This window comes from Didymella exigua (assembly GCF_010094145.1).
Source record: "Didymella exigua CBS 183.55 unplaced genomic scaffold M421scaffold_5, whole genome shotgun sequence".
In the NCBI taxonomy this organism is placed as follows: Eukaryota; Fungi; Ascomycota; class Dothideomycetes; order Pleosporales; family Didymellaceae; genus Didymella; species Didymella exigua.
The window spans coordinates 615336-632204 of NW_022984779.1; the positions used below are offsets into that span (position 1 = coordinate 615336).

General features: G+C 53.3%; 7 protein-coding genes across 7 annotated transcripts; 4 read left to right on the forward strand and 3 right to left on the reverse strand.

Annotated features, from left to right (window-relative positions):
- Nucleotides 1-48: 48 nt before the first annotated feature.
- M421DRAFT_417487 (uncharacterized protein) lies at nt 49-2194 on the reverse strand. Its single transcript, XM_033591482.1, has one exon. The coding sequence runs from the start codon at nt 1852-1854 to the stop codon at nt 361-363; it is 1494 nt and encodes a 497-aa protein (XP_033451972.1). The 5' UTR covers nt 1855-2194; the 3' UTR covers nt 49-360.
- Nucleotides 2195-2346: 152 nt separating this feature from the next.
- On the forward strand, nt 2347-3240 carry M421DRAFT_417488 (Acylphosphatase). The gene is made up of 5 exons (XM_033591483.1): nt 2347-2440; nt 2486-2516; nt 2568-2580; nt 2634-2703; nt 2762-3240. Exons 1-5 carry the CDS (start codon nt 2426-2428, stop codon nt 2906-2908), a joined length of 276 nt encoding a protein of 91 aa, XP_033451973.1. The 5' UTR covers nt 2347-2425; the 3' UTR covers nt 2909-3240.
- Nucleotides 3241-3987: 747 nt separating this feature from the next.
- Nucleotides 3988-5162, forward strand: M421DRAFT_89973 (alternative oxidase mitochondrial precursor; the record flags this gene model as incomplete). The annotated part of the gene is made up of 4 exons (XM_033597810.1): nt 3988-4228; nt 4277-4544; nt 4598-4935; nt 4990-5162. 4 exons carry the CDS (start codon nt 3988-3990, stop codon nt 5160-5162), a joined length of 1020 nt encoding a protein of 339 aa, XP_033451974.1.
- A 1701-nt stretch (nt 5163-6863) lies between these two features.
- M421DRAFT_319572 (GMC oxidoreductase) lies at nt 6864-9719 on the forward strand. Its single transcript, XM_033589277.1, has 7 exons — nt 6864-7030; nt 7077-7355; nt 7407-8368; nt 8533-8654; nt 8702-8838; nt 8888-9059; nt 9108-9719. The coding sequence occupies exons 1-7, from the start codon at nt 7013-7015 to the stop codon at nt 9413-9415; spliced, it is 1998 nt and encodes a 665-aa protein (XP_033451975.1). The 5' UTR covers nt 6864-7012; the 3' UTR covers nt 9416-9719.
- Nucleotides 9720-10023: 304 nt separating this feature from the next.
- On the reverse strand, nt 10024-11663 carry M421DRAFT_2367 (uncharacterized protein; the record flags this gene model as incomplete). The annotated part of the gene is made up of 2 exons (XM_033588453.1): nt 10024-10658; nt 10712-11663. 2 exons carry the CDS (start codon nt 11661-11663, stop codon nt 10024-10026), a joined length of 1587 nt encoding a protein of 528 aa, XP_033451976.1.
- Nucleotides 11664-12228: 565 nt separating this feature from the next.
- Nucleotides 12229-13392, forward strand: M421DRAFT_417491 (uncharacterized protein). The gene is made up of 2 exons (XM_033591484.1): nt 12229-12972; nt 13005-13392. The coding sequence occupies exons 1-2, from the start codon at nt 12238-12240 to the stop codon at nt 13161-13163; spliced, it is 894 nt and encodes a 297-aa protein (XP_033451977.1). The 5' UTR covers nt 12229-12237; the 3' UTR covers nt 13164-13392.
- Nucleotides 13393-13838: 446 nt separating this feature from the next.
- Nucleotides 13839-16707, reverse strand: M421DRAFT_319035 (uncharacterized protein). Its single transcript, XM_033589276.1, has 2 exons — nt 16317-16707; nt 13839-16269 (listed from the first exon to the last, which is right to left on the reverse strand). The coding sequence occupies exons 1-2, from the start codon at nt 16417-16419 to the stop codon at nt 14033-14035; spliced, it is 2340 nt and encodes a 779-aa protein (XP_033451978.1). The 5' UTR covers nt 16420-16707; the 3' UTR covers nt 13839-14032.
- Between the last annotated feature and the right edge of the window lie 162 nt (nt 16708-16869).

Genomic DNA, 16869 nt, shown 5'->3' on the forward strand with positions numbered 1-16869 from the left:
CGACTGGACACGTTCACCAAAACTAGACGCCGGGATAGGCATGTGAGTGTGTGATGAAAAATCCATGACCTTTGTGGCTATGTAAATGCTACGCTACTGCAAATGATGCTTGTGCTGCAAAATGGGGTATCTGATTCCTCTGGACGAGGAGAAAATATGTGGGGTCATCGACTGCGTAATCGTCGAGTCTCAGCGTTATTCTAGTCCCTGCAGACGCGCCTCTGACTCCAAAACGACAACGACGCAGTCGATGGCTTTGTACAAATTAAGTATTTGTAAGGGGGGGAAGACAACTAAGGAGATGATAGAAATATCCGTAGAGGTGTCCAAGTACCGCAACAGCAAGGCGTTATAGTCCACTTACATCGCGGCCTCGATGCTTGGGTTGCGTATATGCAGGGTTGGTGCGCGTTGTTGGTTCTTCTGTTTCAACCATTCAGAAGTGATTTCCTCGCGAACGCTTTGACACCACTGCAGAACGGCAGCATCGAACCTCTGCCATACAGTGAGGTCTTTGCCTTGGACGATGCCAAGTACGTCCATGTCCAGCTTGATGTCCCAGCGCAGCTCTGCAGCCTTGACCCAGTATCGAAGGTTGTCGGCACATCGATACGGTTTTGCTGTGTCGGTGTGATAATGCTTAATCTCTTCAAAGTGTCGACGTGATTTTCTCACCAGGCTGTTGTGCAGGTGGACCAGTCGGAGGCCGTTTTGTAAAGACTGGAGGAATGGCGTCGCAGGCTCGCTTTCGGTGGGTTCAGTCCAGTCTGGCAGAGACTCTGTGTCGTTTTCGAAAGATCTCAGGAACAAAAGCTCCCTCTCACGCTCTCTGCCTGACCAGTCACCTTCGCGCCAGGCCCAGCTTTCCCTTTCTGCATGCTCCTGTCTTTCCTTCTCTTCCTCAGTGTCAAGCAGATCGCCGATACCATCGATCCACTGCCTGATCTGGATTACCTCGTATGGCTGGACACCATTGGCGAAGTTGCGTATAGCCAAGCGTTTCAGCACTTCCAAGACTTCGTAAAGCTCCTTGCGAATCTGTCGCTCTGTTTTAATGGCGTAAAGTCGTTGTGGCTCCTCGTGCGCAGTATAGTAGTTCTTTGCAGCTCTGATCGCGAGGGTTGTAACGTCCAGTAGATTGAGGCCCTGAATCTCGTGCCATCCTGCCGCGTCAGCCGAGCGTGGACCTGACCCGCCGTTTTCCAAAGGGCTGTCCTTTGTGAATCCCTTCTCCAGCTCCTGCAAGTGCTTGTTGGCTTCGTCAAGGGACTCGCGCAATTCTCGTCGCAGGACCGTCATGTCTGGGGGTGGAGGTACGTATACTGGATTCTGCTTGTATGTGCTGACGGTAGGTGGCAGCATCATGGGCTCGCCGCCTTCCCAATCCATGGAAGCTATTTCGTCGGCGGGCGATTCTACGAGAGACTCCCCGAACTCGTAGGCAGCTAGGGATGGCGACACTGGCGACATGATGGTAACGTCGCCTCCTGCCTCCGTTCCGCTGGGAGTTCTTGAACCCGACTTCCTTGACTTTGCGACTCGTCCCGTAGCTGCATCGAGCAGCCCAGTCCGAGCAAAGTAGTACTGGAGATGCGCTATGGTTCCCAGGTTCATGACACTTTCTCTGTTCTTTGCCGAGTCGGAGAATTGGGTACCTTCCGGTCTCATGTAGCCTCGCCTCTTGCCTGGTATGCCGCTCTCTGAGAGTCGCGAGCCCACAGAGCGAGATGAAACGCTCGAAGCAGTCGATACCGAGCGGTCGAGCTGGGGCACTGCGTTCAGTGCGAGGCCCGGTGTGGCCCAAGGTTCTGGCGAAGAGCTTCGCTCTGGTGGGGGTGTGGGCATCGAATCCATGATGGGACGACAGGGGGTCGACGGCTGCTGATTGTTTACGTTGGTTGCAGACTCGGGAGTCAAAGGCGGTGGTGTTGTGGTGCAAACATGCGCTGTGGAGCTGCAAAAGAGCAGTTCGGCCGGTGCTTTCGAAGATTCATCGGCCGGGGTAAAGCACGGTAGTTGCCATGTGTCGAAAGGGGTGCGGGTTTGATTAGCGACGCGAGATTGTCACAAACAACGCGACGCACTAGCGTGGGTCTGGTGCACGCATCACCACGCGCGACCACCGACAGCCGTGCAAAGTGAGTGAAGAACAAGAGGCCCTCAGTGCTGGCATGTGAGACGTCGTGAGAATCTCTCACAGCCGTTGAGCGGTTGTACGCCAGTTGTGCCTTCCCTGAGCTCGACGCGGCCCCGCAATTTTGGCGGCAGGCGCACCCCTGCTGCCCAATTACCGGGCGCCCGTTCTTTCACCATAACGTGGCCCTGCATTTGGAGTAGCACAGAGAATATCATCTCATTCAGTACCAATTCGTCGATTGTCTAGCCCCTACTTTGCATGAAACGATTCTTCACAACAGCAGTCAGAATGTCCGACAAGCGAGTACGTCATTCGGTTTCACAGTCTATAGCAGGGCTGATATCGTAGATTTCCTTCCAGGTCGATGGTGAGGTGCAAGGTAAGTCCCGGAGACCTACCCGTTCTCGAGCCATGCTAACGGTGAAACCAGGTGTGAACTTTAGGTACCTGCTGTGTATGCCTCTTTGCTCAGCCAACAGACTCACACCCGCACTAGGTCCTACACGCAGAAGCAAGCCAGAAGCATTGGCATAACCGGCTTCGTGAGAAATACTTCTGATGGAACGGCGGGTTACCACAGCACATCACGTTATTTGTTGTTGCAACGGTGTTGACTTGATGCAGGTCCAGGGCGAGGCTCAGGGCAGTGCCGATCAACTGAAGGATTTTGTCCAGCACCTGAACACGGGCCCACCAGCCGCATCGGTCTCTGGCGTAATGCACAACGACATCTCACCCAAGAGCGGGGAGAGCAGCTTCCACGTAAAGTAGCGTGCAGGCGGTCAGGGCGCTGATGATCCAGGAGAGCCAGTGGCGAGAGGATACAAAAACCAATCGATAGTCCTGAGGGGCTTAACATGAGACGTAATTTCAGAAGAGTGATAGGAATTCCAGTCAGTCCTTCCTGGCTACTCAGGCCCCATCGACTCAACTCACAGGTCTCGTGGAAATCATCGCCGAAGACCTCCCAATTACAGACGAGAGCATGCGCCTGTAAGAGTCGGTAAGCACAGGAACCCTGCGCAGATTGTACTATGTTGGCGTCCACAGGATCGGGGTGAGAAGACGATAAAAATCGAAGATGCATTGATAATTCGCAAAGCCTGGACTAAATCCACATCGAAGTCTAAGCAGAGGCAAGACTCGACGGTCGAAGCTACAACGTTGAATGCCGAAGGTCGCTTCAGCCCTAAATGTGGATGCACGGCGTCGCGCTGGGGTCACCGAGATCCCGCTGCGAGAATCAATCGGGATCCCGCTCTTGCCAGCTTTTGGTCACAATGATACAAATCTTTCGCTTGAATAGGTTTCATGGCCTCTTCAGCAGCGTCCGGCGACTTAGAAGACTCCTTTGGACGACTTCTGTCTATTCTTGTGGCTTCTCGGACACATCGCGACATCCCTGGCCGTTCGCATCTGAAATACGATAGCTTGGCCAACACTAGCCGGTCCCTTTTCGTGGTGACACTTCCACAGCCACCGGTCACCAAAGCTTTCCTCTGCACGCGACCGTACACGCGGGCTTTGCGAATCTGATCGACCAATCTTGTTCGACGCTTTGTTCAATACGCGCTGAACATGCCGAAGACGCGGATTCCTAGCGCTGATTCAGCCCTGTACTTCCTGCTTCTCCCATTATTGATGACTGTGTCGATTGCAGCTACCAAATCGAGGCAGTTTCTGACCCGTGGCTTTTTCTTAGACATCTACGTGGTTGTCGGCGCCACTCGCTTGATTCTTTTAACTATATAAAGCATCATTATGTGCCTCAGTTTAAAGCTCAGCTTACCACTAGCACTTACTGCTACAGTTTCATCACCTATCGATACATTCAAACTACACCAACACCGATGATCTCCTCAAGAGTAGCCACGCGAGGATCAGTCGCTTCAGGACGCGCCACAGCCCAGCTCCTCAAAGCTTATAACGCTTCTGCGACACGACCAACATTCGTGATTGTCCAGCACGTTCAGCTGGTTCCGGCTAATCAGCGCCACTTCTCCTCATCTGAAAGCCCCAAGATCCAGAAGTTCTTCGAGAAAAAGGAGACGGAGCTGGTTCGAAGAACACCGGCAGCATGGTCTCATCATGGTAGGCACACCGGTCTAGCGGACTGATGCATGCTGACATGTACATTAGAATTCAGCGAGGAGCAGATGAAAACAGTGACCGTCGCCCACCGAGAGACCCAAACAAGATCAGACAAGGCCGCTCTCGTTGCGGTGAAGATGTTGCGATGGGGTCTGGATGTAGCCACAGGCTACAACCCCAAGCAGGGGGCCATGACTGAGGAGAAGTACATGATCAGGAATGTGTTTCTTGAGAGCGTCGCAGGTGTACCCGGAATGGTCGCTGGCATGATCAGGCATCTCAACTCTATGAGACGGATGAAACGAGACAACGGATGGTGAGCCACCGAGCATCCTTGTATGTAGGGTTTGTGTGCTGACTGCAAGATAGGATTGAAACACTGCTCGAAGAAAGCTACAACGAAAGGATGCATTTACTCACCTTCCTAAAGATGAGTAAGCCTGGTCCATTTATGCGCCTCATGGTCCTCGGCGCCCAGGGAGTCTGGTGCAATGCGTTCTTCTTCGCGTACCTTATCAGCCCACGTACTGTCCATCGCTTCGTCGGCTATCTCGAAGAGGAAGCCGTATACACCTACACACGTCAAATCGAAGACCTCGACGCAGGGCGTTTGCCCAAGTGGGAGAAGCTTCAAGCTCCTGACATTGCGATTGATTACTGGAAGATGCCTGAAGGTCATCGCACGATGCGAGATCTTCTGCTCTACAGTAAGCTTAGCCCCAACACCCCATGACCTGTGACGATGGCTGACGTATTTGCAGTCCGTGCAGACGAGAGCAAGCATCGGGAGGTGAACCACACTCTCGGCAATCTCAACCAAAAAGAGGACCCCAACCCATATGCAAGCGAGTACCGGGACTTGTCGAAGCCGCACCCAAGCAAAGATCTTGCGCACCCGAAGCCCACCGGCTGGGAGCGACACGAGATCATTTGAGCCGTACCTGGTCGCTGGCCTTGAGCCTCAAGCTTATCCTAACGACCTTCAACCTGATAACCTTATAGCCTTCCTTTCCGCTCTCAAAATCATCACAGTCACGGCGTTGGTGGACTCCTTTGTATCGAAGCGAACGATATCCAGCCTCTCATGGGTATCACCTATTGGCAGATGGCACCAATTTCTCATAGTACCTATAGACCTGAAGCCGGTCTATCGAATGGACCAGAGCGATATGCAATAGCCTGTCACGTGTTTGTTTTCCCCTCTTTTAAGCCAAAGTCAATCTACGCAGCCATGTATAGGAATGTCGGTTTGGCTTCGCATAGCTGAATGTGATCTGAAAGCACGACAGCCAGCCAGAACAGAGCTAACGTTTAAACAGACAGTATAGCATTCGTTACTTTACGGTCGCTGAGAGAGCTCTTAAATCACTCCAAGTAACCTCTCAAGAGGAGAGTGATTGTCTGGATCGCTCTCGCAATCCGCGGAGGATCCTCGTTCGGTACCTTCAAGGCACAGCCCACCAAGTCTTAGCATGCACCCCTCTTCATTTTATCCGCCGTTGTACCCGCAAATGGACATCACAGCGCCCCAGCCTCGGATTCGTAGTGCTGCAAATAAGAACTGGTGTGGAGACTCTGAAGCTGAGTTCCCAACCCACCCTTCCGTACTGATCCGTACGGATCTCTCACAGCTTGTCACAGCGAGCAAGAAACAAACGCGACAATTGTTCTACGTGAGGCTAAGAAGGGGTACCTACCTATTTTGCGGCATAGTAACGACCGGCTATTACTTCCTTAATCTCTAAGATTGGGACTTCCCCGCACCTCCGACATTAGCGTGCGGGCCAAGGATGCAGACCCCTCTCAGAAAAGAACGAGGCTACTGCACCCCACATCCGTGTGTTCCACGGGGGACTTTCAACGTGTGGAAGGCGGCGCTGACGTCAGCGCCGTACGCCTACCGGCTGATAGTGCTGTACTAGTGCCGCGGTGGGCGCGACTTCGAAAATGAAAGCTTCCGTTACAGCAGCGCAATTGTCTGAGCTTCTGGGGCGAGCTAATTGCTCTCAAACTCAATTCTGTGCTCAGAGATTAATCCCAGCCTTCTGTCTCATTCGATCCGCGAGTAATGACATCCGAGACGTCCTTGCTCACGTCGTCAGCAGGCCGGGCCTCCGATCTCGTGGGTGTGATACGCTACTCCGCGCACTCGCAACTTCGGATCCGCAATTATTTTACATGGGAGAGAGCCCATGGACCTCGAGGCTTTCATGTGACTGGGCGCCATCATTCTCCGCATCTCACAAAGCAGCTAAAGTACGAGCCCTGCATCGCGGATCCTGGCAAGCCTGACTGTGGTACCACTACGTTGGAAATGCTCGCTCAGCCGATGCTACTCGCCAATCACACCTACGTGTCTCCACCAATATCGTCGAGGCTGAGCACCTGGCGCAGCGGATCCGCAGGCAACGCATACAACCGCCGTGACTATCACTGTAGGCTTGTCGCGCGGCCGACCGAATTGGGGCTGCATATCGTTGTCTAGCCATCCTCGGTTTACTACGTACATGGTTGCAGGCTGGAGCCATGTACCATCCCCTCTTTTTGCCCATGCAGGAGCTTGATACCGGCCGAGCATACACACGGAAATGTTTTCTGTCTTAGCCCCAAGTGACAGATCTCCTTGAAGCCGAAAGCTATTGAGATGCGGGGTTTGCAGGTTTAAAAGGTGGAAGCTGCTGCTGGAATTGCAACATCATGCCCAGTTGACTTTGTACTCCTGTGGTAACATCCTTAGTGATCAATACTGAACCGACAAAGATACAAACTGGTGGAAAAACCAAGATGACGATCCCAGACGAGGTACTAAGCCCTATCCTTTCACATACTCAATCATTGACCATGTCAGGTTGATATCATCGTCTGTGGTGGAGGAAGTTGCGGATGTGTCGTTGCTGGACGGCTGGCGAACTTGGACCACAACCTCCAGGTCCTCTTGATTGAGGCTGGAGAGTCCAACTTGAACAACCCATGGGTCTTTCGTCCGGGCATCTACCCACGTAACATGAAGCTGGACAGCAAGACTGCCTCCTTCTACTACTCACGACCCTCAGAATGGCTCGATGGACGCCGAGCTGTCGTTCCTTGTGCTCATATCCTGGGAGGCGGGTCTTCCATCAACTTCATGGTGAGTTGCACACAGTGTTCAAGAAGAGCGATACCTTACATAACTGCGTAGATGTACACTCGCGCTTCTGCATCTGACTACGATGATTTTCAGGCCAAGGGCTGGACTACCAAGGAGCTCATTCCTCTCATGAAGAAGCACGAGACGTACCAGCGTGCCTGCAACAATCGTGACCTCCACGGATTCGAGGGTCCAATTAAGGTGTCGTTCGGCAACTACACCTACCCAATCAAGGATGACTTTCTGAGAGCCACCGAGTCTCAAGGTATCCCAACTACCGATGATCTTCAGGACTTGGTCACTGGCCACGGAGCTGAGCAGTGGCTCAAGTGGATCAATCGTGACACTGGACGTCGATCTGATTCTGCCCACGCCTATATTCACAGCACTCGTGCCGTGCACCAGAACCTGCACTTGCTGACCAACAATAAGGTCGAGAAGGTGGTTCTCGAGGGCGACCGTGCCGTTGGCGTCAAGGTCGTTCCAACCAAGCCTCTTTCTCCTGGTCAGTTGACATCTAGAGTTATCAGGGCCAGGAAGCAGATCATTGTCTCTGGTGGCACGCTCAGCTCACCACTCATCCTCCAGCGATCTGGTATCGGTGACCCCGAGAAGCTCCGCAAGGCTGGCGTTAAGCCTCTTATCGATCTACCAGGTGTCGGTCTCAACTTCCAGGATCACTACCTCACGTTCGCTACATACCGAGCCAAGCCACACGTCGAATCCTTCGATGACTTCGCTCGTGGTGACCCCGCAGTCCAGAAGCAAGTTTTCGACCAATGGAACCTCAACGGTACCGGCCCTCTTGCCACCAACGGTATCGAGGCTGGCGTCAAGATCCGCCCGACAGAGGAGGAACTCACCATGATGGACAAGTGGCCCTGCCCAGAGTTCCGGTCTGGCTGGGACAGTTACTTCAAGGACAAGCCCGACAAGCCGGTCATGCATTACTCGGTCATTGCTGGTTGGTTTGGTGACCATATGGTCATGCCACCCGGCAAGTTCTTCACCATGTAAGCTGAATTCCTGTCTTCACAGCAACTCAATCGGCATCAGTGTCGGAAGTCTGGGGGGTATTCGCGTGCTTGTGCACATGGCACCTTTATAAGGCGATCAGCATCTCTCTTGCTTGCATACCAGTCGGCGTTCCCTGGCTACAAACTAACATTTCTTCCAGGTTCCACTTCCTGGAGTATCCGTTCTCGCGTGGTTCGACTCATATCACCTCGCCTAACCCCTATGATGCTCCGGACTTTGATGCTGGTTTCATGAACGACAAGCGTGACATGGCACCCATGGGTCAGTATTCTTCACATCTCAATGAGGGCGCGGACTAACAATAACAGTATGGGGATACGTCAAGTCCCGTGAGACAGCGCGTCGCATGGACGCATACGCCGGTGAGGTGCAGTCTATGCACCCCTTCTACGCGTTCGATAGCCCCGCTCGTGCTAACGACATGGATTTGCTCACCACCAACGCTGTGAGTAGTACCTTATCTATCGAAGATCTCACCTGCTAATCAGAGCCAGTACGCTCTTCCCGGTAACATTACCGCTGGTATCCAGCACGGCTCCTGGACCATGCCTATCGAGAAGGGCAAGGCACCAAGCCCCAGCTTCCTCAACTCCAACTCGCAGCACGTGCTCGAGGACCTTCAGTACACCACTGAAGATATCAAGCACGTCGAGAACTGGACCAAGCGTACGTCATCTTTTTACATCGCCATCACAGCTTACTGACCATCCTCAGGCCACGTTGAGACCACCTGGCACTCCCTGGGCACATGCTCTATGGCGCCCAAGAACGGCAACAGCATCGTCAAGCATGGTGTCTTGGACGAGCGCCTTAACGTGCACGGCGTCAAGGGCCTCAAGGTCGCTGACCTGTCCATCTGCCCCGACAACGTCGGTTGTAACACGTACTCCACTGCGCTGCTCATTGGCGAGAAGTGCGCTATGCTTACTGGTGAGGATCTGGGCTACAGTGGTGCTGCACTCGATATGAAGGTACCGAACTACCACGCCCCGAGAGAGATCGCTGGATTGAGCAGGCTGTAATTGACTGGCTTAATGCGTCGCTCTTTTAGTCTGTTGAAGTGGTCAGACGGATGGGGAAAATTGAGCGCTTGTGCATAGTTTATGTTAATGAGCTTTCTGCGACTTGATCAGTAGCACACGTGCACATGCCCTGTCCCCATTCTCCCGCATCCTGCTGACAAGTGTGGCTACTGTGTCCAGATCACATGTATATCGGGGCTCGGAAGAGTCAGCTTTCCTCAAAGTGCGGTCTCACATCGCTGCCCATTCATCTGCTGGCACACATATAGGCTCGCGTTCTAGCGCCCGATTGATATATATTAATTAGCGTCATAAAACTATGGGACCGCAATTCCAGAGCTTATGCGTCATCAACTGTGCAGTGATTATTTAGCCCCTGCGACCATAGTGTAACCTCAATCCTTTCTCTGCCCAAACCGAATGATGTGAGCTATTATCCCTCGAAGCCTCGCTGTCGTTATACGCGCGCAAGTAACTTGCCCAGTAGCGTGCGCCAGCCGTCGCTCGTAGCCGAATTTGCGTGGCTGTACATGACTGCGTTCTGGATTGCAAGAAGTCCTTCCGCGGGGCATGCTCAATTTGAGTACTGTCTTTAAGTTTTCAATTCCTTATATCGCGAAGTTCGTCATGCCAGAAGGTGTGTCCCACAGTGCTTCTAACGAGAAGTCAAATGCATTTGGATCCAATATGTCCGAGAGCAAGAAGTTGGTGTCGTCGAATATCAGCAAAGGCGGAACCTCAACGCCAGTACCTTGCCCGTTCGCTGGGGCTACGCTCGTAAATTCGGTTTCGGAAGGCGGCGCAGGCTCCCTTGAATTCAAGGATGCTATCCTGGACACCGGCTCTGCGCACCTCTCAAGGCAATAAATGGCCAGGTCCCAATCGTAGTTATCTCGAGCAAACTGAATATGTGCAATCACACGCTGTAGCCGGTCCACTGACGTGTTCCGCATCTCAGGATCTGTTGTCTCGACTGTGCATCGTAGGGAGACTGTGATAGCGTGTACGAGGAGGTGGGTCACGTAGGGGAGCCAGAAATCCTGGAATTGGAGTTCACCAAGTGTGAGGAGGAAGTCCAAGACAGCAGATGAGGAGGTACGCAGTTGGTGCATTCTGTCTCGTCCCAGTGTGCTATCACCCTCAAGGACTGCAGAGCGTAGCGTCACACGCGCGAGGAGTAGTCGAGTAGAGAGAAAGCAGAACCACAGGTTGCTAGATCCTGGCTGATTGGGAAGTGGCAGCCCTACATATTGATCAACAACTGTCACGAGCAAGGAAATGCAATTAATGACTTACAGGTGGGCAGCTGGGCATCCAGATTGTTCAGCTCGCGCTTGAAGTGGGCCACTTGCTGAGACAATTGCATGCGGTCCGGCTCAATTTGATAGATGAGAGGAATGATGGATTGCACCAATTCTGTCAATGCACAGAAATGCACAAAACACGTAGTCGCCTGCTTTTGTTGTTGGCCTGCTTTGTGGCTGATGAGTGATCCAACTGTCGGTCGAGGCACGTCGTGATAGCCTTTGGTGATGTGTGGAGGACCACCGTACGCGACGCTGGACCAAGTATCCGTGATGAGCACACACCACCACAGTCGCACTCGAACAGATCTCTCATTCTCTGTGATGTTCCACTTCGCTGGGTCGCGATGCAGACCAAACGTTTGGGCGAGCGAGACAGTCTTGCCACAGAGTGTGATGTTGCCAACGATCGAGACAGATGGGCGGCCAATCTGGTCAAGAATCGCTGTTGATATTGTTGACATGCCAGGACTCAGAAAATCTTCCAGGGTTGCTGAGATAGCCTTGTTCCACACATAATGCGCATCTGGCCTCGGGTGCATCTTCAGCGTTTCTGATCTTGGCCATAATGGTGACCCATGAGCAAAGATGACACAGAGCAAGTTGTTCGGCGCCTTATCGAGCTGGCCGCCGCGAAGAAGTGCGCACATCTCTTCGTCAAGGACCGGGAAATGATAGTGAAGATGCCTGAAGTACAGCTCAATGACCTCTCGCTTGAACGGACCCATGATTTGCTCCAGGATATCCAGCTGCGATCGCCCACATCCACTTCCAGGTGGCAGTCCGGTCCGAAATCTTGGAACTGTGACATATGTGATGGGATCCTGTACATCGTGGTTAAGGGTCTGGTAGGCCGAATTGTCGGCGGCTTCTCCCCCAGGCTTGCGGTGCTTGGCGAGATGACGGTTGAAGATGTCCAGGTCCTCGGCAAGATGAGATGCCATGATAATGGACGCAGACGGATTGTTTGTCGGCTTATGCAGAATCGGTGCTGACCGAGGCCGCAAAGGCCCCTCTTCCATGCCATCGGCGCTGACCCTTCGACGCTTTGCAGGTTTCCGGTCACCGTTCTCCTCTGTCGGTGAGCTTGTTGATGAGTCCACATACTGGCATTTCAGACGTCGTTCCCGACATGATAGACATGGTTCTCCAGGAATGTCGATATGACAGCGGATTTTACGCGACCGACATCTGAGGCAGGCGGGCACCTTGTGCGATCGATATGGCCTGTTTTGAATTGGCGCAGCGCTGGCCATCAATGTGTCTCAATCGCTTCAACAATAAGCCTTCCTAACTCTTTCCCACAGGTTTCGGATCTTATTGCTAAGAACGTAGATTTTCCCGGGCAAACTGGCGATTGTTGAGATGGGATGTGAAAGATAGCCAGATGACTAGCACTGAGCAGATCGTCGCGCTTGTACGAAGTAGCGCTAGACGTTTCCGGACAGCAAGTGGAACCTTTGCCGAATGCCGCACTCTCAAGGCTGCCACCCCATCTTTCCTCCACCATCGTTCTTCATGGACGCGACTTCTATGATCGTCGGCAAGCTGCGCCTCATCTGCGAGTATGTCGGTGTTCTGAATCCAAGACACTATCGCTCCTTTCGCTTCCTAGACCTTCCTGTTGAGATACGGCTTCTCATCTACAAGGAGCTGTTCGGTGGAGCAAGAGCACATATGGTGGGGAATTGGGAGCAGAATGTTCCCACCCAGAGTATCGGTTGCGAGCCAGATGACCCTCGAAGGAAAGAGCGGATTCAAGGTCAACTGTTTCACCTCGATCATGACAACACTAGCTGTCGCTTCCACTCAACAGTGTTACGCTCATGCAAGACTGTGTACGATGAGGCTCTTCCTGTACTGTACGCGAACCCCGTTTTCAACATCTCGACGTTCGCAGGGGAGAAAGGCACATTACCCCTCGTCAACGTTACACATATACGCCGCATCATGACCCGCGCCTGGCAGGAAGTCTCAATGAAGGAACAGGAGATAGCAGAAGGGTACCGACTAGCAGGCGTTCAGTGGGACAAGTTGTGGTTATTTGCCATTGATATGGGTCACGGCCTGGGGTCCGGAATTGCCAGACCCCTGCCAGATGGATCGCCAGACTCCGTTGTACGAGCGATCAGTGGACGAGCAACTCCAATCGAGTACGACGCGAGCGACGTGGACTGGCTGTTCAAATTAAGTTCTGCGTCGGAGCTCAAGAAGCTTGGTGTTTGTTTCAGACCGTTCCCTGAGTGTTGGTACGTCAGGAAAGGCAGCACTGCGCTGCGTGACAGGCCGTCGAAGACGCCAAAAAACTACGTTGCTCACGGTTCACGGCTGTACATTATAAACTACCCTTGGGCGACCAGCTGAACCACTGTGACCCGCGCTATCTCGACATACAAGCCGCAGCGACAGAACCGCTTAAGGATCTGGTCTCTTTCACGCTTTGAGCCCGACAGTACAGCAAGCTGATTCTCAATCAATTCATGCGTATGTGTGGTTCATGTTCGGTGCCATCGCCCGCCTAATGTAAGGTGGGCATGCTAAGCACTTCGGTCAGAGTTCGAAAGTCTGCCTGACGAACGCCTGTCAAAGCGTCAACACGAGGGTCGAGTCCTACACTAGGTATTCGGATACACGATTAGGGTAATGGGCATCTTAAAGTTGCATGAAAAGCCTATCATCGATAGCATGGACTGAACGTCCATGGGATAGTAATGTCTTCCTTCTCGTGTGTATTTCTTGCACGTGTAACTTGCCACAGCAACCACCGCACAACTCACAGCCTCCCCAGAACATCCAGTCAGCCTCGTCTGACTATCAAGAGCAGTCCACTTGTAAGGGATATATCTTGAAGGCCATCTCAGTATTCAATCAACACTATACCCTCTTCCACGCCTTCACTCTCCACTATCAGCATGCGAATCTCTAACATCCTCGGCACGTCGCCCTTCTTTCAATACCCGCCGTCAATGCCGACAGATCAGAGACTGAAGTAGGACCAAGCCTGCCCTGCTTCAACGGCAGATGCTAGACCTCATGGAAGTGCCACTACCAGCAGGCCTCGCAATGGGACAACAAACGCGACAATATATGCGGTCTGCCCCGCAACGTATACAGACAAGACCACGAGGCTGCTACATGGACGACACTGGTCTGGGGCTCGAGCTACGAGATGACTTGGACGTCGAGCTACGCGAGCCAGGGCCAAGGGGTTTGTGTTGAGCCCTCGAAAACTGGATTAAAGAAGACATGTGTGCTGGAAGATGTCATTGTGCAGAAAAGGACTGTGTGTGATAACTATTTCCGGAAGGCAGATCTAGTTCAATCGCCCATTGAGATACGGCACATCTAGCCTCAGTCGCTGCCTCGCTCTCTCCAACTCCCACTCCCTCTCTTCGTCAGCACTGCACTCATCGCCACTCCTCTCCTCCTCACTGACCCCCCTCTCATCAACCATAACTCCGCTCATTCCCCCATCACTACTCGGTCTGCCACTCCCATCGCTCCTCGTGGGACTTAAGCTCTTCAACCTGTCCCGTGGGATTCTCCTCTGCAACCGGCTCGCCGCCGTCGGTTCGATCTCTGCAAGCGCAACCGGCGTCGCGATACTCATAAGCTCTCCAATGGCACCGAGATCTTTAGCGACGATGGCCACTTCTTCCAGCTGCCCATCATCCGGTTTGCTCGTCTGGGGAAGTGTTTCGGCGATGACAATGCGCAGCTGGGGGAGCCACTGGCGGACGAGGTATTGCTTTATGCGGCTCCAAGTGCCGAATTCGTCGATCGCGGCGTTGTATTCGCCTCTCTTTTGCAGTTTCTCGCTGCTAAACCATCGGCGCACGAGGCGCCATTTGAGTAAACCAAATGAGCCTACCATGGTGAGGTCGTCTTTGGGGCCGCGGCGGGTCCATAAGTGAGGGTAGTCTGTTGCCAGGTCGTGGTAGAGAGCTTCGTACACGCCTCTGCGGAGCGGGTTCTGGCGCTGTGTGGATAGCGAATGCTTTACGCCGTACCAGAGGATGAGAACAGTGACCAGGACAGGGACGGCGGTGACGAAGAACCATTTGATGCTGGGGTTGCCCTCGAAGGCATCGACGTTCATGCCGAAGAAGCCGCACACGAAAGTAAGCGGTAGGAAGATGAACGTGATCCAGCTCAGTCGCCACATGGAGAGACCAAGCTGCAGGGAGTGTCGGGCGTCGCGAATGCCCACGCTCTTGTACATCAGCTCTGCAAGGTCCTTTGTGGGGTTTATGATGTCGCGCTCGCATTGGTTGGTAAGGCGCTCGAGTTGCGATGGTGTATCTCCCAGCCATTCCTCGTCTTCCTTGGGATCGCCAGAAGCAAGTTCGTGGAGGTAGTTGCGCGTGTCGCCCACCATGTCACGGTGTTTCCAGATCAAACGTTCCACCTTGTTCCACAGGGCACTGTTGCTCCAGAGTTCCTGGTCTCGGGATTCATCCGCAGGATTCTCATATATCTTGTCCTCGAGGATACCAACATGTGTTTCGCAGGCGGCAAGGAAGCGGGTCCAGTTATAAGCGAGCGCTTGGAAGATGTCCTTCAGAAGGTAGTCCATGCATTCGATCGTAAGTGTCTCATCTGAAGACGCCTCTGCGCGTGAGAGGTAGAAGGTAAGACGTCGCCAGCGAGATTCTACCTCTTGTCGAGCGCCGATCAGCGTGTCCTTAACATCGCCGGATTGTGATGATTCAAAGAGGATGATAGTGCTGCCGTTATCGAGGGTGTTGAGCTTGGGAATGTACTTCTCCCGATGCTCGTTTGCGTTGACATCGCCATACGACTTCTTCAGACGCTGATAGTCCTCAAATTCTTCTTCGTTGTACGGATTGGGCATATCAGGATCGGTCGCTGACCCAGGAGTCGAGGTGCTCAGTTGCACATAAACAGACAGACGCTGTACGAGTGCGTCATAAGCGTAATGAGGCATCTCGTCCGCATCGTAGCCATTGAGCTCCATCATCTTGGTCCCCCTCTTGATCTTGCGAACCTTTCCCCGCGGGTAGTTCTTCAAATAATCGCAACTGAACGAAGTACGACTGATGCCCCTCCAAGGATCTCGCTGAACACGGAACGTCCTTCCATTCGGGACCGGCTTGCCATTCCGCACGAGCGGCCGTTCATACTGCGCCCATCGTCCAAACGTTGTGCCTACAAGATCATGCCCTCCGTCAATATTGAACTTGCCCAGCAAGAATCGCGTCGCCCAGGGAGCATTCTGCACATGGATGACCCGCAGTGCAGCCTGTTGTGAGAGGTCCTTCTTCCTATAAAATCGCCTCAGGCTGTCGACATCGCAGAACTCTTGGCTGACGACCTTCCTCCTGCCTTCTGGCGTGTGGTCCTTCCCCACATAGTCAACCAATAGAACGCGGCCGTGAGTCCAGCTCTTGTCTGTCCAATCCTCGTGCCACTGGAGGTTTGGGCTGTGCTTGCGCTTGTGTCCGAAGGTGGTGTTGCGGCGCTGGCGGACGTCTGGCGATGATTCCTCGCGATAGTGCGTTGGTCGGACGTCGAAGGTCTTGGCTCGCTCTGTTTTCCGATTAACGTCAGACTAGAGCCTGCAGGTAGGTACAAACCTGTAGTCGGCGAAGGCGACGGCTGCGGCGGCTCGCCAGTCGCTGTATCTTCGACGGTGATAGGCGGCGGCGGGTCAGATCTCGAACGCTTGAGGCTACTCATCGTGCGCTAGACGATCAGTGAAGCTTGTTGTCGCGCTCTTCCATCTACCAGTCAGTCTGGAGGCAGTCGCAAGATATCGCAAACAGCAGATGTAACTGCAGGACGGGAAGTAGCAAACAACAACGGCGGAGCGACCGTACAGGAACCGGCAAATGTATGTATTGAAACTGCCTAGTCATAGTCGCTATTGTATGTAGACTTTGCGAGGCTGGACGCGAGCGCTATATTGATCATCGGCGGAGGCCTTGCGGCTTCGTGATGGCGCAGTGGGGGCGGAGGTCATGTTCGTGAGCGCAGGTTATCGGCATGTCTTTTCCGAGAGGCAGTTGAGCCTCAACCAATACAGTTCGCTGACCACCACCTTTCTGCGTTCGTATGACTAAGCGTGAGTACGATCGGTCAAGTGACGTCTGCCTGGATAGGCTCCTCCGACGTGAGAGCTTGTGACAT